This window comes from Puccinia triticina, chromosome 18A (genome assembly GCF_026914185.1).
Source record: "Puccinia triticina chromosome 18A, complete sequence".
Taxonomy (NCBI): Eukaryota; Fungi; Basidiomycota; class Pucciniomycetes; order Pucciniales; family Pucciniaceae; genus Puccinia; species Puccinia triticina.
The window spans coordinates 2,106,993-2,128,021 of NC_070575.1; the positions used below are offsets into that span (position 1 = coordinate 2,106,993).

At 44.4% G+C, this 21,029-nt stretch overlaps 2 protein-coding genes across 2 annotated transcripts; one reads left to right on the top strand and one right to left on the bottom strand.

The window, feature by feature from the left end:
* Positions 1–6,399: 6,399 nt before the first annotated feature.
* Positions 6,400–9,146, bottom strand: PtA15_18A265 (uncharacterized protein; the record flags this gene model as incomplete). The annotated part of the gene is made up of 7 exons (XM_053164787.1): positions 6,400–6,798; positions 6,892–7,142; positions 7,217–7,378; positions 7,464–7,608; positions 7,683–8,408; positions 8,497–8,800; positions 8,878–9,146. 7 exons carry the CDS (start codon positions 9,144–9,146, stop codon positions 6,400–6,402), a joined length of 2,256 nt encoding a protein of 751 aa, XP_053028762.1.
* A 3,402-nt stretch (positions 9,147–12,548) lies between these two features.
* Positions 12,549–13,528, top strand: PtA15_18A266 (uncharacterized protein; the record flags this gene model as incomplete). The annotated part of the gene is made up of 4 exons (XM_053164788.1): positions 12,549–12,691; positions 12,774–12,916; positions 13,133–13,414; positions 13,524–13,528. The coding sequence occupies 4 exons, from the start codon at positions 12,549–12,551 to the stop codon at positions 13,526–13,528; spliced, it is 573 nt and encodes a 190-aa protein (XP_053028763.1).
* Positions 13,529–21,029: the final 7,501 nt, after the last annotated feature.

A 21,029-nucleotide genomic window follows, 5' to 3' on the forward strand; every position in this document is an offset into this window, starting at 1 on the left:
GAGGGTGGTGGGTGGCACTGGGAGTGAGCTTTCAGTCAGATTGCGGGTTGAACTGCCAGTCTATAATTGGAGCTGAGCCGCGACTGCTGTGAAATGTGTCTGCGGGCCGGGGAACACAGGCCAACTGCCCCCTGGACCGTTGGAGATGCTCTCAGTGTGAGCTTATGAGCATCATACAAACCAATTCCGTGTCTGATGGTGCTGTCAACAAAGTCCAAACTGCAGTCAACCACAATATTGGAACTTGCTGCCCACAGACAATGTGAATCCTTTGATCAGTAATGCTAACAACCACAACTTTGACAACACATTAAATCTGTATGAATATGTTGCCTTCTTCCTCCGTCTGCTTACTTGTCTCCTTTCTTAATTATTGCTAGAATTAACTTGTACATAGCAACTGACAAGTTCAAGATCATTGCTGATCCAGTTTTTATGGTCTTATGACCATCCCATAAGCCACACACAATTGCAAGTACATACTATGGCCTCCAGACACAACTCGGCAGGGAATGTCTGTATCTTGAAGCCAAAATGAAAGAAGGGATGCTCAGAATTTTCAGCCCTTTGAAGTATGGATTGTACTAGGTCTGAAACATCGGAAAATGTGGTCTTCTTGTAGTTTAGGCCCATAGGGCCGGGGATTCTAAGGCCCAGGTGCCAAATGTACGCTTTGTGGGCAGGGCACAGTCATTCCATGCCGTTCACAACTGTAGCTGATGGTACGAGGAGAGGGAGGTTTCTTCATGCCAGATGGTGCCAGCAAATCAATGTGTTCCTTTCTCACTTCCCTGCAAGAGACTACATAGTAGAAACAAGAAATTCCCCCCTTGATCCACATTTATAATTTGGACAGCAATATCAGGTGCCTGTGAGTGTCATGATGCTGCTTCCCCATAAGACTGTCAGAGTTCAGGTGCAACATCCTTTGCCCAGTTTGCCTTCATCTGGGACAGTGTTTGTTGTGCCAATGGAGAAATCGGCGTCTGTCATCCATCCACGCAACCAGGAGTAAATCATGGCAGAATTCCAGCTACAACAACAGAAAAATATAAAACTCTTGCTTTTCCAAAGGCAATGCGTGAAAAATGCTCAACAAAGAGCACAAAACAAACCGCAGAAGGAGATCCAAGGTGCCCTTTGGGTCAGTCATGTCAGGTGTTGGGATTTGGTAGTGCCAAGAAACAGCCAGTGTCCTCTGGTCTGATGTATGAAATTCTTCCACAGAGTGCTGTAGTAAACATCTGGAGGACTGACACTCTCAATGTGGCTGAAAGTGCAGAAAGCATTTTTTCAGCTACCATGATGCAATCCAGGCCCCCAGAAGACCAACCTCCCCCCCCCCCCCCCCCCAGAAAAGTGGTAGAGACAAGCCAGACAAGTGGCACTGGGGTGTTCATGGTTTATTCGCAAACCCGCCTCTCAGGAGAGAATCAATATGGCAGAAATTAGGGTGTTTCACCCAACAGGAAAAAATCCATAGCGTTTCCAGGTCTGCTTGACCATCTGCTATGACACCCTTTGCAACTAAAGCTTGAGCATGGCTTATCACCAAGCATGTGGGGTGGACTCTTCAAGGCCTAATATGATGAACTTTCACCAAGAGCATGTTGTGAGAAGACAGTGTGTAAATGAAGACCAGGTTCGCTAAATTTCTGGTGGCACCCATGTATAGCTCAAATTACTTGCCACTGGGAACTTCAACCTCAGCTGAAAGAAATAAATCCAGAACACTGTCACAAGTCTCATAGAATCCCCAAGTTATTATTAGGTTGGGCGACTTCTGGAATACACATTGGTGTTTCTAACTGCCAATCAGTACCAGAGGATTGTGGCACTGTATTATTTAGTTGACATGAGGAACATGATCACAAAGATGTCCATCCCAAAGACTGAAACCCTGTGTCACTTTGACATTTGCAGCTTCCTGAGCTGCACTAGTGTGCCAGGGTGATACAGCTATGTCATACTCCAGCATAAGATTGGGCAGGCAGCAAGTCAGAATTGGCTTGCAGCCAACACAGCATCAACATTGACACATCCATGAGTTGGAAATGCTGCCACAGCTGACATTGCACAGAGTTGCAGAAGAAAGTCACGGTTTGGCACTCTCTAGAGAGTGCCACACTTTCTCCCCTGGTGATTTAGGCTGACCCATAAAAAATAGAAAATTGAACATAAAGCCTCCAAATTTTTTTGTATGCAACCTACAGTGCTGGTCTCTTCAACTTTGAAATCAGATTCAACTGGTTCAGCCATCTTCAGCACCATAATACCATTATATCACTTTTGACCAATATGAAGTGATATAATGGTATTATGGTGCTGAAGATGGCTGGATAAGTTGATTCTGGGTTCACAGTTGAAGAGACCAGCACTGTACGTTGCCTACAAAAAAAATTTGGAGGCTTTATGTCGAATTTTGTATTTTTTATTGAATTGATCAGCGATTATATCACCTATAATTATAGCAGTGCCAAACGGGGCCTAAATCATCCAACTCCCTTCTTGGGGGGAGGGTTGAGTGAAACTATAAAGTGCCCTTGCACCTTTTTTTTTTACCTTCAAGGGTAGGCGGCTCAGTGACATCATGTTCAGTTTTCTTAGCTAATCTGAGCTTTGTATGTTGACTTCATTCAATTGTCAGTGAGTGCATGAGTTTATGGTCTCTCAGGTTTCCAGTGCATTCCTTGATCATTTTTGCCTTGGAAGCACCTGGGACAAGTAATAATGTAGTGCTGAGGGAATAGTCCATTTAGCAGATACTGCCATTTATTTCTAGTACTCCTGTTGAGGATAGAATTAAACTTACACCTTCTTTTGCTGTGCCGTTGTCACGGTTTCCATGCATTAGGTGCAAGCCTCCTGTAGGCAACGGTGGTCCGCTACGCTACATTTAGTCTGTAGTTCAGCGCAGCGCAGCGGATCTAAACTACAAATGACAGGGTTTTCTGTTAGTGGACAGTGATTGCCCGCTATTGCTAACAGGCACCCCTTGAAACTACAGGGCCTCTATCGCCGCTATCAGCGCTAGCAGTGCTATTCAACTGCTGAAAATGCTGATAGCGCTGTTAGCGCCCGTTAGTGTAGCGTAGCAGCCCGTAGTGGGCGCTACAGCTAACGGCACTGTGTCAGGAACTACGCAACACTAAAGGGTCAGCCTAAATGCACTCCAAACTTTTACTTCGTGCACTCCACATTTTTGGCTTTGGGGGGCCAGGACTCCAAAAAAGTTGGAGTGCCTTGATTTTGTACTCCCAAAACATGGAGTCCCCAGATGGGCACTCCATGTTTATTGGAGTACACAACTGGGTACTCCAAAATTGAACAAAATAGGGGAGTGCAGCTAGATGCACTCCAAAAAAAAATGGAGTGTAAGCCCAAGCACTCCACCTTTTCAGTGAAGGATTTTGGCTTTGCACTCCAGTTGGCAAATACCAAATGGAGTGCATTGGGGTGCACTCCAAGTCTCCTTTTTTTTGGAGTGCCCACAGCAATCACACCTCTCTGAACGTCTGGACCGGTCATCAAGGGGCACACAACCAGTCATCCAGAGGACTCATACCTCTTGATGACTGGTGCGGACCGGTCATCAGTCACACCTCTCAATGACCGGTGTGTACCGGTCATCAAGGGGAGGTGCTACTCTTGATGACCGGTCTTTACCGGTCACCGGTCTTTACCGGTCATCGAGGGGACTCCCACCTCTTGATGACCGGCGCGGACCGGTCATAAGTCACACCTCCCGATGACCGGCACAGTCCGGTCATTGAGAGGACTCACACCTCTCGATGACCGGTCATCACCGGTCATCGAGGTGAGTCACATTTCTTGATGACCGGTCAGACCGGTCATTGAGGGGACTCAAACCTCTTGATTACCAGTCATCACCTGTCATCGAGGTGAGTCACATTTCTTGATGACCGGTCAGACCGGTCATCAAAGGTAATAACACCTCTCAATGACCGGTGTGTACCAGTCATCAAGGGGAGGTGCTACTCTCAATGACCGGTCGGTCTGACCGGTCATCGACAGGAGATGTTACTCCCCTCAATGACCGGCACAGACCGGTCATCAAGAGATGTGACTCACCTCGATGACCGGTCATCACCGGTCATCGAGTGTTATTACCCTTGATGACCGGTCTGACCGGTCATCGAGAGGTGTGAGTCCTCTCAATGACCCCTCTGTGCCGGTCATTGGGAGGTGTGAGTCCTCTTGATGACCGGTGGTGAACAATCATTGAGAGGTGTGAGTCCCCTCGATGACCGGTCTGTGCCGGTCATTGGGAAGTGTGGCCGGTCCGTGCCGGTCATCGAGAGGTGTGAGTCCCCTCGGTGACCGGCACAGACAGGTCATCAAGAGGAGATGTTACTCCCCTTGATGACCGGCACAGACCGGTCATCAAGAGGTGTGATTTCCCTCAATGACCGGCGGTCCGGTACAGACCGGTCATTGAGGGGAGATGTTAATCCGCTCAATGCCGGTCTGTAACGGTCATAGATATCAGGAGGATCGAGAGTGGTGTGTTTGTACATAGCCTGGTTGAAGTTGTAGGCACTCCAGCTCTGGCTGGAGTGCACAGTAATGCACTCCCCTTTTGAGGAGGAGAAATATCAGGAATGGAGTGCTGGGGGAATGCACTCCAATCTGATGGAGTGAGACTCATGGGCACTCATTACATTTCCTGGCCACTGGAGTTCTTTGTGCTGCACTCCAAAGAGTCTTGAGTCCCCGGTTCTGCACTCCAATTGACTTGGAGTACTCTAGTCTGTACTCCAACAATCATTGGAGTGCACACTCCATACACTCACTTTTGGAGTGCTTTTGGGATTTTTTTGGAGTGCATTTAGGCTGACCCACACTAAATTAGCAGATAGTGCACGCTACGGATAGTTTAGCGTAGCCGCCCACCGTTGCTCTAGGGCTAGTAGGGATGTGCAGTCCTCAGCTAGCCCAAGTGTGGGAAATTCCTCCTCTGTCTGAAGGCTAACATGCCTGGTGAGAGGGTGGTACTCAATCAGACTAGAAACGTGAAATTGTTGGTTGTAGGATTTTTATCCTAAAAAGAATATAGTTTGAGGGCAAAAAAACCATAACTCAGGAAAAGGATTTTTTATAATGTGAGCCTGAGCCCTTTGTGTGTAAAGCCTAATTCTTCATTCTAAAAATTCCATGTCTACAAAGCAAAGGGGCTGGCTTTATGCACTCCAAATATTTACTACATGCACTCCAAAAAAGGAGTGAAATTGTGTCTACTCCAATAAATTTTGGAGTGAGCAAAGGTTCACTCCAAAAGTGGGCTAAATTGGAGTGTTCAGAAGTTCACTCCAATATTTATTGGAGTGAAAACTTGTGCACTCCAAAAAAATGGAGTATAAAATTAGGCACTCAAACTGTGTAGTGGAGTTCAACCCACTCCATGTTTTGTTTTGGAATGGACCACTGGGCACTCCAAAAAAGTGGGGCCAGTGATTCCCATTCAAAAAGAGCATATAAATAGGCTCAGCAATATTGGAGTGCACAAGTTTCCACTCCAATAAACATTGGAGTGAACTTCTGAACACTCCAATTTAGCCCACCTTTGGAGTGAACAAAGGTTCCCTCCAAATATATATTGGAGTGAACTTCTGAACACTCCAATTCAACCCACTTTTGGAGTGAACCTTTGTTCACTCCAACATTTATTGGAGTAGACACAAGTTCACTCCTTTTTTGGAGTGCATGTAGTAAATATTTGGAGTGCATAAAGCCGGCCCCATTTTTTATTGAATTAATCAGCAATTATATCACCTATAATTATATTGGTACCAAACAGGGCCTTACTGCTCTGATTACAGGTTGAAGATTTTTTTTTTTTTTTTTTTTTTGAAAATGTGGTCCTCTCCGCAACATGGAGATCTATTGGTCGAAAAAACATGAAATGATTTGCTAAGGTGAAGGAGGAACTGGCAGATTACTGAAATTTTTGGGAATTTGGCAAAAAAACAAGTTCCTCGTGTGCCAACATTCACCGCTTGCGGTAAAGTCCGCAGCGCGACCTCCTCGGAGGGACTGCGTGAAGTTCGAGTAAACCCCTGTTCACCCAAATTTATTGGAGTGAGCAACCCCCCACTCCAATGTTTTTTGGAGTGGTCGGCAGATCACGCCTTTTTTGGCGTGCACGTAATTAGTCAATTCTTGGCGTGCCTAAAGCCCGCCTAAACTACCAAAACACGGATGACCAAGACAAGAACAACGGCGATACACAGAAAAGGAAAGCACAAGTTGAGCGAAACAAAAATGTATCCCAAGTCGATGAAAGGTGAAAGCGATCGTTCTCTCCCAAACTCAGTCAATTTTTTGTTGTGGTTATCCAGTGTTATTGGAAGAGGGAAAAGAGTTGAAGGCGAAGGGGGATCAGACCACATTCTCAGTTTCTTCAATAACCTCTTCGATCCATTCTTCGATCTGTTCCGAATCGACGGGCTCGGCAGGTTTTTGCGCGACGAAAGGTTTGCCTGCCCGAGTGGCCTCGGCAGTGCGTTCTTGTTTGGCACGCCGTCTCCAGGAGTCCCATTCGTCAAGCAATCTTCGGCGATGGGCCACCAACTCTGCACTGACGTTGCTAGCTTCAAGTTGGTCGTCCTCCTCGAACTGCTTGCTGTACTCTCGCAAGTTCTTCCTGATCTTCCGTTGCGTCTCCTTGCTCAATAGCGACCGCGGCCGCGGTCTCCATAGCAGTTGCTTGAATTTTTCCAGCGCCGCCTTGTGCATCAGTTCTCCCTTGAAGTCCCAGATGGTGTATCCGCTTTCAGGCTGTATGTAAAGAAAGAGGCAAAATGAATCAGACCCCCAAATCAGTTCACAAAGTAAAGATATGTAAGAGTGATAGAAATAAGAAATGCTTACTGAGCTGAGCCACATACTGCCGATACTGGCGAAATATCTTCCACTCGGATCCCATTCCAGCTCGGTCATACCATAATGCTCAACCGATGAGAGGAGAGATATGCCGGATCCCAGATCCTTCTCACTCTCATCTAGATCGGTATCCCAAAACTCGAGATCACATTTTGAGCTAGAGCCTAAGGTGGCTGTGACGACGTGTCTACCCTTGGGAGACCAGTGAACCGAGTTACACGTCTTGCCGTCGTAGGATTCTTTGACGATCAAATCCCCCCAGAATCAGATGGATTGATGGGGGGGACGAGGGATGGGAGATTTTGGGACTTACTGAATAAACGGAAATCCCCTTTCTTGACGTCCATTCCATAAAAGTGTATATTCGTCTTGATCGTTGTTCCTGGTGTGGGACCTTGTGACAAGTTAGGATCATTGCTAGTGATCAAAATAAATCGATTTCCCTTTGGTTCCCATGCAAAAGCGGTGACGGTATCTAGAAGGAAACCACATCAATTTCAGTTTATTTGTTGAAGAGGATAATTATGCATAGTATCAACAACAAGCAGGGAATAGAAAACCTTTGATTTCAATGACATCGACGGGGAAAGCTTTGTCTCGAACCCGGAACAATTCCAGGTTGCAGTAGGTGGTCTTTTTGGTCTTGGTGTGTCTATCAACTTTTACACAGACATAATCACCGTTGGATTGCCAGTGTATCTTGGCCTATCGGTCGAATTCTTCGCGGTCAGCCACGGCTGGGATTGCAAAGAACGTTCATGAATCAAGCTGATACTGACGTCGTGAACATTGAAAAGATTCTTCGAACGTAGGGTATCACGGGATGGTATGCTCATCAAGGAAACTCTTGCAGGCTGGTTGGCAACTTCGGGTGTCCAGAAAGCCAGCATGTTCGATCTTTCGCCAGCGTTCTTCTTCGGCTTTGAGTCCGAGCTGGGCTCGTCGAATGAAGCGCTCGGGAGCAAGTGTCGAGCTTCCAAGATAGCATCGCGCTCGTTTTCGCTCAAGGGGCACCATTCGAAGTCAACAACTCCTTCGATCTTGATGCTCTTTTTGTCGAGCAAACCCATTCCAGGTGTTTCGTAGACGCTGATGGCCTGTCCAGGCGTCACCCGAGCCAGATAGCGATCATCCCCACTCCACTTAAACATTGGCCATTGGAACTTAATCCGAGCCCCGCCTTCTTCATCCGATGACGGAGTGAGGACTGGAAACGTCCGTAGCAGTTTGCCAGTGACGACATCCCATACTGCGATACTATTGCCTTCATCATCTTCAGAGAAGATCTGAGGCGCTTGAGGGTCGGTTGGAAGCTCGATTGGCTGATCGGACCAGGTGACGAGGTAATTCTCCATTGGTGAAAAGTCGATCAGTTTCACTTTCGGATGGTAGAGTCTATGGATTCGGTCGAAGTTTGCTCCACCCCAGAGGGCCACCCCCTGGTTGTGAATCGTGGCTAGCATTGTACCATCTGGAGACCAGGCACAGTAGGCATCAGTCCATTTCTGATGGAAGATGTGGTGATCGGGAAAAAAAGGTCAAGCATTGAGGTCATGAAGTACATAATCTGTGAAAAGCGAGAAGGAAGCATACAGTTCGTTTGTGAGCAACATCGGGAGCCCCGTTGCGCCCATGCCAGGCGACCTTGACGTCATCACCTTGATAGAGGATCATCTGGTCACGACCTTGTGGGTCGGCTAGCCAGCTCTTCAAGTGACTCCGAGGCTTGTACTGTTCTAATACCGGGGGCACGAAGGTCTCGGGCACATGGGCGAATCGCTCAACCTCGGTGAACTTGATCACCGTAAACCGATGCTTTTTGTCGAATGGATAGTCGTGTAGGTTTCGGACAGCCCGATCGGCGTCTTGAGGACTGTTGAGCTCGATAAAAAGATATCTGTTTGGACGCAGTAAGGCAGATTCAATCTCCCATTGGAGAACTGAACGCAAAACGAGTAATGTAACCAATCTGACCCTTTACTCTGGTTGTTGGGATCCAGAGGCATCTCGATCTTGTTTTCGGAGATCTTGAGATCTTTTTTGGCGAAGGTGGAGATGATAGCTTTGATCAATCTGCCCCGTTTTGATTCGTCGACGACGGGTGCACCCTCGACGACAATGAGGTTATCGAACGTATCCTGGAACTTGGGCTGGAATCGTTCCTCGATGTCCGTGTAATCGATCTCGAGATCAGACTCGTCATCGTCGGTGAAGTGGTCGACTTCCTTTGCGTTTGCAACCATATTGATATCGATCGGGGATGGGTGTCGAGAAAAGGGTGCACTGTTCTGAGTAACATCCTGCTGGGCACACTGTGTGGGGGCGCAGTCGGATGGCGAGCGGACGTCCGGTCTGACGTCGGCCGCCCTCCATCTGCCCCTGCAGAAGAAGTCCGCAAGGCCAGAAGCGGGTTAAAAAACTGTTTTTCCCGCGGAAATCCATTTTTTGTGCAAAAAAACAGTTTTCGCCAAAAAACGTGTATGTACCACAGCGACTGTTTTTTGGAACGTCCAGAAAACAGTGGAGGACTTCCTGTCAACCTGGGAACTCATATTTTTCCAGATTTTGCAGGGAAATATGGGCTCAATCATCTCAAATCCCAGATCTGCCAGCTAGATTTCCCTGCAAAATCTGGAAAAATCTGGGTTTCCAGATTGGCAGGAAGTCCTCCAGTTTTCCCCAAAAACAGGTCTGACCCTGTTTTTCAAGACTGTTTTTCCTCCCCCATCACCCTCCATCACCTCATTCCTCCATCTCTTACTCCAAGACCGGAGCAATCCGGCAATCAATCATCTTGTTATCTCGGAGGAACGATCTATCAAGCGTACAACTGGATTGGTCCAAGGAAAATGAAGAGAGTTCACTACAATTGAATTGGACCAAGGAGAAAAAGAGTCCTTCATCTCTCTTCTTTTTCCTTGGACCAGTCCTCTCCTTCACTCGGACTGCTCATTGATCCAAGAGGAATTCTCCATTCTCTCAAAAAAGAACTTGATTGTTCTGAGAGAAAATATGACTCAGTTGTTCCCAGAGGAACAAGAAATCAATTCCTCCCATAGAAAGGAGGAGGAAACCTTGGGTCCCTTATCCTTCCCTCCCTGGGAAATATGTATACAGTTAAATCAATCCAACAGGAAAGAGGAGGAGATTATATTTTGATCCTCCCATTGCCTCTGACAACAGGAGGAGGGAGTTCCTCTAGGACTAATTGGTCTAAGAGGACTTGATTGCAGGCCTCCTCCCTCTTGGACTGGTCTGAAGATTAGGGGGTTTCAAACATGGTGCAGGTCCCATTTCAGGAACCCCAATTCAGGAAAACAAAGTTCCTGGAAAATGAATTTCCAAATTATTTAGGTATGTTTTTTGGGTAAAATTGGGTGGGTGTTTTTCAGGTGCCCTGATTTTGTGAATTGGGGGTTCCTGAAACAGGACCTGCACCATGTTTGAAACCCCCTATTTTCCAGGTAGCAAAGATGTTAGAATTCTAGTTTCTGTCTCCGCTCACAGTCTCTTTCCTGTTCCCTGTCCTGTCCTGTTCCATGTCCTGTCCTGTCCATGTCACCTGTTCACTTAACTGTCCAGTACCCTGTTCTGTCCTGTCCCCTGTCCTGTCCTTTCCTGTTACCTGCCCTGTCCTGTCCTGTGCTGTCACCTGTCCTGTCCCCTGTTATTGTGGTTAGGCCCCCCTTTGGATCTTGCTGGGGGGCTCTCTAGTTGTCTGGTTAAAGTCCGCACCTCGGACATGAAATAAAAATCATTGAGTCTGAGCTTTAAACTTCTCATGAGTACCCCACTCAACAATCTCCCACTGAGAGAAGATTCATCCCTATTCCCCAAAAAGCTCCTCTTTCAAATCCCCTCCCCTCTCTCCTCCATTGGCACCCAAGGCTGAAAGCCAAAACTTGACAAAAGATTGTATGAGGTGTTCATGAGTAGGGAAGGCACCACAATGACCCCTTCCCTATTCACAAATGTTTGTGAGTGTACCAAAGATTGTCTTTGGGTGTCACAATGACCCCTTCCCTATTCATGAAGATTTTCCAGGGTTCAGAAGATTGTCCGAGGTGTTCATCAGTAGGGAAAGCACCACAATGACCCCTTCCCTACTCATGAAGAGTTGCAAGCATACCAAATATTTTCTTTGGGTTTGATGATGATTGAAATGGATGGTGGATAATGAGTGCAGATGTGGAATCCAAAGTGACGGTTGTGGTACACATTATTGAAATCTGTTTCTCCAAATGTGAGTTTTTTGAAAAATCAGAAAAGCACAAAAAAAAAATATCTTCTCTGCGCAAGAAAAACAGAATTTGTATGGTACAGGCCCTAACTAAGTCCCTCAAGACTTTGAGCCCCCGGGGGGTAGGCTGAACTTGTGAAGTGAGCCTCCGTCAGATGTACAGTGGGTAGACAATAGTATCCACCACACTTTTTTGGACTCTAGAATCTCCCCCCACCAACTTCAAGTCATTCCTTTCAGTGAGATGGTTCAAAACAGGCTTACAAAGATGAATATGAGAAAATAAAAATGGAAAAACAAAGTCGTGATTTTTTAAAAAAGTTGAAAAAACACAAGTTTTTCTTGCAAGCTTAATTTGTTTTTTCAGAGAAAGTTGAATAGACAGAAAGAAAGAATGGAAAATGAAAAGAATGATAATAAATGAAAAAAATGTGACCCAAAAAAGGTTTGGCTTGGTGGGTGGACAATTTGCAGCCAAAATGGGACATTACAGTGCCAGAATCTCAGGTATACTGATGAATGACTCACCCCGCACATCTTTTGAACCACATGTAATCAATCCAAGTTTATTAAATTCACAAAAACATGGCAAAAAAGATCTAATTTTTGGCGTGCAGCCACATGATGGCCACTGTTGAAGAGATTACCCCCGAGCACTATGTGCCATGGGTAGCCCCTCCAGCTTGTTACAGTGCAACAAGCAAAAAAGGGCCAGCATTTTTTTAAATCAAGCAGGGGCCTATCCAAGCAAAGTAGGGGGCCTGCAAGGAGGGGCCAGGACAAAACCGGAACCCCTGGGGGGACAACTGACACCAGCCCCCCCTCCTCAAATACTCAAGCTCGCCCCATCCATAGCTGGTGGTGAGTCGACCTCTCAAAGACTCTAGCCGCATCCAGCGCCACGGCCGCCATATCCTTGCCAACGCCATGCCACCCAGTTCACCCCAACCAAAACCAAAACAACCGTTGATACACAATGCCCTCTTTGGATTGGATGGTCAGCCAACAGTAGTCAACACATGACGGTGAGACAATGAGAAGGTCAAAAGTTGACGGCTGGGTTCTGTTATGTCACTTTTGCCAAAAATCAACCATCAGTTTCAGTCGTTGATTTTGCAAAGGAAGGCACATTGATCTTTTCAGTCTTGCTCAACAGGTCCATTCAAGCCTTCCACTTGATCTGTGCCTGCAACTTTAAGACGTCTCACCCAGTCCAATTCAAGGCACTTGCTGTCAACCCCTCGGCCGAGTTTGTTGTTGGCGGCGGCGTTGCCAAAGGAGATGAGATTTATGTCTTGTTGGTTCAAACGGTCAGGATATTCAACATCTTAACCGGCCACAATGTCCAACATCCGCCTTAGCGTTCTTTCCACTCGGAGATAAGTTGGTCTGTTTCATCTTGGACATGCGGATCTGGGAGATCTATGGAAGGAAGAACGGGGTCAAGCCACTCCAGTTGGTGTCAGACAGATTGGCAGTCGCGTTTTGTCCCAGCGGTGCGGAGGTAGCAGTCTCGACATCAAATGGTCAAGTCGCCTTTGTCACACTGTTGATGGATTGCAACTCCTGGCTGGAGGCAATATCAAATATGTTTGCCTGTATTATTATTGAGGTGCCTTGCTACTCAAAGCTTGGATGGGACCAAAGAATTCCTGGACAATTGGAGGCTCCTACAATCTGGGATATTGGTCAACGAGATCAATGATCCTGCTGAACTGTCTGACTCAGATGATGTCCTGAATAAAATACAAGCAAGAGGTTCGGACAAAATCAGTGAAGTTTTTGCCCACTGGAAGGTCAAGGGGAGCCGCTTTGACAGATGGACTGCTACATACTCTATTCTTTAGACAACAAGATCCACTTTGATCCCTTTGAGCTATTGCTCAAGATCACACATTGCTCCAGCAAACCGTTAAGAAATCAGAATATCTCAAATGCATTCCAAAAGGTGTACATGTAACTCTTGTGATGGCGTTCAGGCCTGTTCAGGCAACAAAGAGTACATCAGAAAATTCTACTACCAATCAATCCTGTTCAAAGAAATCAAGGTCATCGCCGCACAACTCCTACCAAATTCTGTTTTCAAGCTGCTCAAGTCCATCTCCAAAGCCATGGTTGACGGCTCGTCTAATCATCTCCAGTTCAACCTTACTTGGATCAACACTATACTTCTCATGGACGATACCTCAAGAACCATTCCAACAAGGTCGCGCTTACAATGCGCTCTGTCCAAGATGCCCTCCTCAACTCCTATTCTTCCGTATCTAAAATGTAAGTCATATCCTCTCCAGAGACCAAAGGGGTTCTCAGGAAGAGAGACATAGATTGCAATGGCTTGTACTAACTTCTTGTTTATGGCCATGGACTTTTTGCTACATAGATTAAACTGAAATACTCATATGCACCGTTACTTGATCAACCAAAGTGTCCTCCAAGTAATCATCTTACGCTTGGCTCAGATCCTGATGGTGATGGTGATGTGCAAATGTCTTGATCCATTTTTTGTTTGTTTTTTGGTGCCACTCATGCTCCCAAAAAGTCATCTTTTTTGTCTTTTCTTGGGATCCTTTTCCAAGATTGAGTTGTCACATCCTTCATTTACTTTCTGTCTTCTACATGGGGTCTTGATCTCACTCAATTTTCCCTTTTGGTCACCTTTGGTTCATTTGTTTTTCCTCTCACAAAAATTAAATCACATGACTAAGACATTCAGCAGTTATTCAAACCCTCAGAGAAATTGTCATGCTTGAAATCAATTGTGGTATTCAAGTGGGTAGTTAGACAATTATTAGCCTGCAAGTCACCAAGATCCCAGGGGGTGGAGGCCAATTATATCCAATAATGTGGTTACTTCATGGGGACTTGTGGATGCAGGTCAATCACCCCATTGCTGCTATTAATTTTGGCTCAGCTGATTGTTGTTTCTCCCTTTTCTGTGAATGTAATATATCTTTTTTTGGATACTTGATCTGTAGCTCTTGGGTGAATGGTTGATACCCTGAGGTTTGGGAAGGATTGCCTTCAGTTCCAGCCAGCTAGATGGATTGTTGAGAATGGAAATATCAAGCAGTTCACCCTTCAATGTCAGCTTCCTCCATCTCCTTTATGCATTCTGTATAAGTTTGAAATTAAACATTTTCTCATACATTGTGAACCTTGACAGGGTGGCCAAAGTGATTGGATATGAGCCTTGTGATCTTTCAATGTGACTTGCTGATTGTGAGAGTTTTTCATAAATTTTGAATTGCATTTTCCCCAAACTGGTAGACAATGAATCCACAAATCAATCAAGCAATCAGTATCTGATTCTAGGTCTGTATGCTGAAAATTGTGGGTGATAAAATGTGCTACAACAGGTCAAGAAATTAACCATCATCCAATTTTATTAAAAGTACACTGTGTGGGCTACTGGTAGGGTCACCTTTGAGTATACATACATGCACTTTAGGAAGAGTCAAGCAAAACAGGCAAGGAGAGCCTTGAGGTTTCTTCCCAGATAACACTTGCTTCTCCAGCACCAATCTCACCCCTGAACTTCTTCATGTTGCTGCCGCACACAGAAGTCACTCCCTTGCCAAACCTTCATATTGGCCGTCACAGGCCCCAGCCTGCTCTTGTCAATAGCTCTTCACAGCCTACAATGGCCTTTTTGATCTAACAAGCTATCTCCCCCACTGCTACCATCTATCAAGTTGAAGCATAAAGAGTTTAATTCAAGTTTCTCTTATGTTCCCCTCCTTTCCTTCTTGAAATGAAATCCCTAGCAAAAAGCTCATCCTTTCTCCATTGTTGAATTGTTCTCTGTTATCATGATTCTTATTCCATCAATAAATATCTTATCTTTCAAGAAGCCTGGAGGATCCTTACAGTTCCAGGGCCACTTTCATCATGATGGCGGCCCTCTGACACTCCTACTCATAGATGAAGCATTGTTTCTTGATTTGATATATTACAAAGTCTATGTAAAATGTAAAACAGTCTTGAGATTTCTTAGTCTAATCATGGCACTTGATACATCCAGCAGCATGATTGGCCAGATGGGGAAGAATGTGTACCTCAAAAGCTTCAGGAGTGCAGCTGGGTTGGACAAATTTGGCACTGGGCACCTCACAGGCATTCAGAACTTGAATGCAAGCAAAAAATGTGAGCTCTGGATGTAAGTTTGATGGGAATGTGCAGAGTGAGGCGCGGCAGAGGGAGGTGGACAAGGCTAAAGAAGATGGTGTCATTCCATGCGTTTTTCCCCAGGTCTGGTGGGTTTTGAGTTGAAGTTGGGGATCAGAACCAGGGTCAGGGTGCAGACAATGAGAAGCAAGGGAAGCACAGGCGGAGATGGATTTTGGTCCGGGTATCCTGGAGGGATAGGACAAGTGGGCAGAGCAGGATTATTTTGCTACCTGACAGCTATTGGGGCCTTGCGGGGTTACTGGGCGGGTGAATTGGTAGAACGTCAATCCACCTGGCCTGAAACAATAGCCTTACTGGATTCCATTTTGATGGGGGCAAGGCTTGGTTGGTATAATTGGGAGCTGCGCTGTGATTGGTGCTTTTTTGCAGCGGTGGCGGAGGAGTAAAAGGTGTTAGTGTATGGTTAGGAAATCAGAAAGCCCCAACCAAGCCACCTTTTGTAAATTCTGGTGATTCTGGGTTTCAGGCTCACAACAGGTGCCAGGTGCCAGTACAGGTTACGGGATCTTGGGCTGAACAACAGGCAAGTATTTGGTACAATTACTCTCCATACACCTGTGTCCTGCGGTTTATCTTATTTACACCAAATTTTCACTGTTGGATTACCCATAACTAGGGAAGTTGCGGCTCCCAATTGGACCTTGTTTAGATATGTAAAACATAAGGAGGATTTTTTGGGAGAGGCCCAGCAGGGCTTGGATACTTTTTACAAGAGGAAAATTGACCTAAATATTTGTTTTTTTTCTCCAGGCAAACCCAAAAAAATCCAAATCACATTAGGAAAATCTTCAAGAAAAGAAAATGGATAAGTATCTGGTGATTTACATATTTTGCAAAAAAATGTCCCCCGGATACATGCTACATAAGATGGCTTGGTAGGGGCTCTTGAGGGTCCTGTGTGGTTTTGCCTGAATCAAGGTTTGAAATGCATGGTGTTAGGGTCATTTGGCATGGTGGTGGTGGTGGGCAAGTGGCTTGATACATACCAAGTGGTTGCCTGGTGATTCAAGTTGTGGCTTCCAGTTGAATAGACTTGGATGGTACAACAAGTTTGGTGATGCAGGCCAAGTCAAATACATATAAAGATTGAACCTTATATGTAGCCAAATTCTTTGTTCTTCTCTGCGCTGCACCTCCTGCTAGATCAAGCTTTGGCTCATGCCCCTCTACTGTTGCATTGGTGCAGCTTGGGGGGTTATATAAATATTTTTTGGCCCCCCATAGCATAAGTCCCTTGCCGCACGCTGGGGGACATCTACCTACTTTCTTTTAACCCCCTAGAAGGAGAGGGATGGTGGGCCCAGTTGCATTGGATCTTGTTTTTGTGGTCTTGGTTTTTGAGTTGGATTTTTTTTTCTTTCAGCATTGTGTTGGTTTCCCTGTTTGAGCTTGTTGGAAAGGGGAAACCCTGGTATTATATTTTTTGTAAGTTGGTGAATTTTAGGGGGAACCCTTGATCTTTGTGTAAGGACTCCAATTAGGGGAGTCCTTCACTGTCCGTCGAGTGGGGGACACAGAGGAGAACCTCGAGGCGAGATTCTAGTTCACGGGTCTGTATTGCTGATAGGAGGGGACAAATCTAGCCAGGAGAGATATGGGGGCAGGGATCTCTCAGTAAGTACACGAACAGTAGGAGAGGAGAAGGAAGCAACTGGGAGAAGGAAAGGAGAGGAAAAGGCTTACCTAGCCAGGAGAGATATGGGGGCAGGGATCTCTACCGGCTAGGGAGGTGGAAGAAGGGAAAAATGATATACTTGAGCAAGGTTTGTCCTTGTGACACTTCATGTGAAACCCCGCGGAGCGCGGGGGCTTCACACTTTGATTCTGTTATTCCCAGTAATGGGTACTTAAGATTTTTCACAGTCAAGCTACTTCTTGATTTGAATGGTTATGGGGAGTCAGAAGCAATTTTGGAAAAGCCCCAGATGTGTTGTGAGTAACCAGAGGTATGATATGAGAATCATCAGTGTGGGATTTGGACACCACAGTTGTGTTGGTAGAAACCATCTATTTTCTGCCATGTTTGCTTTGAATTTTCTGGGTGTGCTTTGTACACCTTGTAGAAGATATAATACTTGCATGTGTGATCCTGGTCAAGTACCATTTTGACATTGTATTGTATTGTATTGTATTGTATTGTATTGTATTGTATTGTATTGTATTGTATTGTATTGTATTGTATTGTATTGTATTGTATTGTATTGTATTGTATTGTATTGTATTGTATTGTATTGTATTGTATTGTATTGTATTGTATTGTATTGTATTGTATTGTATTGTATTGTATTGTATTGTATTGTATTGTATTATATTGTATTGTATTGTATTGTATTGTATTGTATTGTATTGTATTGTATTGTATTGTATTGTATTGTATTGTATTGTATTGTATTGTATTGTATTGTATTGTATTGTATTGTATTGTAAGGTGCTAATATTACCTTGATCTACAGGGTTCTGGAAGAGGGATTCAACACAGGGTGGAGAAACTGAACCATTAACTTGCAGCGGCGAAGCCGCCTTGGCCTCTAGTTTTTTTCTAATTTTTTACTTATCATCATTCATTTCAGATGTCACTAGAGGCCAAGGCTGCTTTGCCGCTGCAAATTCGGGCTTAGGCCTATACAAATTAATTACACAGTTCACCAGTTTACATTAGTAAATTTAACACCAGTTTACTAAGGGTGTTCAAAGCTGACTTGTGCAAAATCATATTTAAGCTGAAACAAAGTGATTCCAACCAAACTCAAAAAAGAGCCAATTTCTAGAATGGTACATAAAAAGTTATCACTCAAAGGTGTCATGATTTATGATTTCAGAATTCTTCCCTTCCAACCATTCTTTTTTTGATAATCATCAGTAAATTGGTGTTTAGTTTACCAATGTGAAAAGAGCTGTTGTGATAACTGATATAAAATTTAATTTTCCAAACAAAATCTAAATTTACACTTTGAGTGGTAGATCACTATACTCTCAGCTGCACTGCAATCTTTTCCCATTCTCTGTTCTTATATCTACCAGAGACAGACCACAAGCCACTGGAGGACTTCCCATCGAGTCTGGGAGCCTCCCAGATCTCAATTTACACACCCAGACTCTTAATTTTTGGTAGAAGGGAAAATTATTCCCTAACGATACAGCTCATGACTTTCATGTGCACTGATTGTTGATTTGGTAGAGGTCTTCATTTAGAAGTTAGAGGGGCATCTAGAGCTCTCTAAATGCCGACAGGAAGTCCTCCACTCTCAGGTACACATGTTTTTCTTTTGGGGCAGGCTAAATGGACTACCAGCTTTTACTACATGTACTCCTAAATATTGGAGTGGACATTAGTCTACTCCAAAATATTGCAGTGGACATTAGTCTACTCCAATAATTTTGGAGTGAATATCAGTCCACTCCAAATTTATTGGAGTAGATAGACCAATGTTCACTCCAAAAATGTGGTAATTTCTGGAGTGGACCACCTGTGCACTCCAAAAATGTTGGAGTGCACAATTTATGCACTCCAATGTTGATCCTGTGCACTCCAAAGATTTTGGAGTGCACACATGGGAGTGCTGGAGTGCACACATGGTGCACTCCAGATTTTTGGAGTGCACAGGTGGTCCACTCCAAAATTTACCCCATTTTTGGAGTAAACATTGGTCTATCTACTCCAGTAAATTTCTAGTGGACTGATATTCAGGCCCTGTTTGGCACCAATATAATCAGTGAAATAATCACGAGCGATATAATCTGTGACATGCTGATTTTGATTTTAACACCCGAAATAAAAATTAAATTAATATATCGCTAGCGTTTGTCAGTACATGCGGAATAATTATTATGTATACTTCACCCCGGTCCGACGCAGATTGTACACCTTTGGGATGACCATTCCAAAAAGTCATCCCTGCCAGGAACTTCTCCCTCTTGATGACCGCTCAACCGGTTGTTGAAAACAAAAACAGGAAACTTGACCTCTTTAAACTGGTCTCTGGTGGATTTCACCCTTTCGATGACCGGTCAACCGGTCATCAAAAGGTTGAAGTCCTCTTGATCGATCTCAATGACCGGTCAACGAGATCAACCGGTTGATCTCTGTGACCGGTCAAACAAGCCATCAAGAGGCTTTGGGATGGCCTGTTCAAACGGTCATCCAGAGGAACCCAACCTCTTGATGACCGGTTGACTGGTCATCAAGAAGGAATATACAACACCTGGATGACTTTTGTGACCCATCATCTATTAGAAGGTGTATGTATCCTCCTTCTCAATGACCGGTCAACTGGTCATCAAGATCATCAAGAGGTGGTGTACACATTGAGCACCGGTCAATCCTCTCCATGACCGGTGGAGAGGGTGTATGATATGTATGTGTGTGCCGGGTCTGAGCTGCCGATATATCAAGGGGTAGTTAATTACAGGAAATTGGATATATTGCTCCGCCAAACACCATCGGTATTTCACCAATATAATCTGTGAAATATATTGCTGATTATATCGGTGCCAAACAGGGCCTCACTCCAAAATTATTGGAGTCAGAAAAATTTGAAAATGAATTTCTTTGTTAAATCAACTAATAACTAAAACAATAAAATAACCAAAAAACAAAATTATTCTGTATGGATAAGGAAACCAAACAGAAAAAATAGACAAGGGATCAAGAAACTTGGGACTCTATATGTATAGACTCAATTCAGGCCATTTTGAACAAGTTCAAGCAACCCTAGAAGGTCTTGGAGGTTGACTTTGTGTTTAGTATAGGAGTGCATTGTGTTTCACTCCATTTCCCAGAGCAAAAAATAAATGAACAAGTCAAAAAAGAGTGCACAATAGTGCACTCCAAAATATTAGTAGTGCAAGGATTGCACACTCCAAACATTGAACATATTTTGGAGTGGCTGTATGTTTACTCCAGTAATTCATGAAGTGAACCATTGTACACTCCAATATTTTTTGAGTACACAATTGTGCACTCCATTTTTGGAGTACATGTAGTAAAGTTTGGAAGTGCATTTAGCCTGCCCCTTTTCTTTTCATCTCAGTCTCTGAGCTTGTCAGATAGAACCATGATTACTGAGAAATAAATACTTCTTAGTTGTGTGAACTATTTTAATGTTTGCTTGCTCTTGGCCCGAATTGATGCCACATGGTACTGATCAACGGTGAAACAGATACTATACAATACAGTATCTTCAGATACTTGTGTAAATATTGTATCTGTTGAAAAATACAAAATTGTAAATACAAATGTATTGTATCTGCCTGAAGATACAATACCATAGTATTGTATCAATAAATTATTAAAACTTGATTTTCTTGTTTTTGGCCACTGTGGACTGTATACAGAAAAACTATCAAAAATGATAAAATACAGTATCTTGTATTGGGCTGTATTTGCAACAAGATACCAAAGTTTGAATACATTTGTATAGTATTGGTCTTTGAATACAATACAAATAAATAGTATTGGGTGCAAAACAGATACAAATACAGGCAGATACAGATACATGTATTGTATTTGTTTCACCGTTGTACTGATGTTAGCACCGTTGCAGAAGTTTCAAAAGCTACAAGAAATTAGATATTCTATCCAACAAATTTACGGGTTTACTTCGCGCACGGAGGGAAACTCGTTGCGCACGGGAATTTCCGTTGACTCGACGTCACGTGACGTCGGGCCCCCCTCCGTGCGCGCCACCAGCTCCCCTCA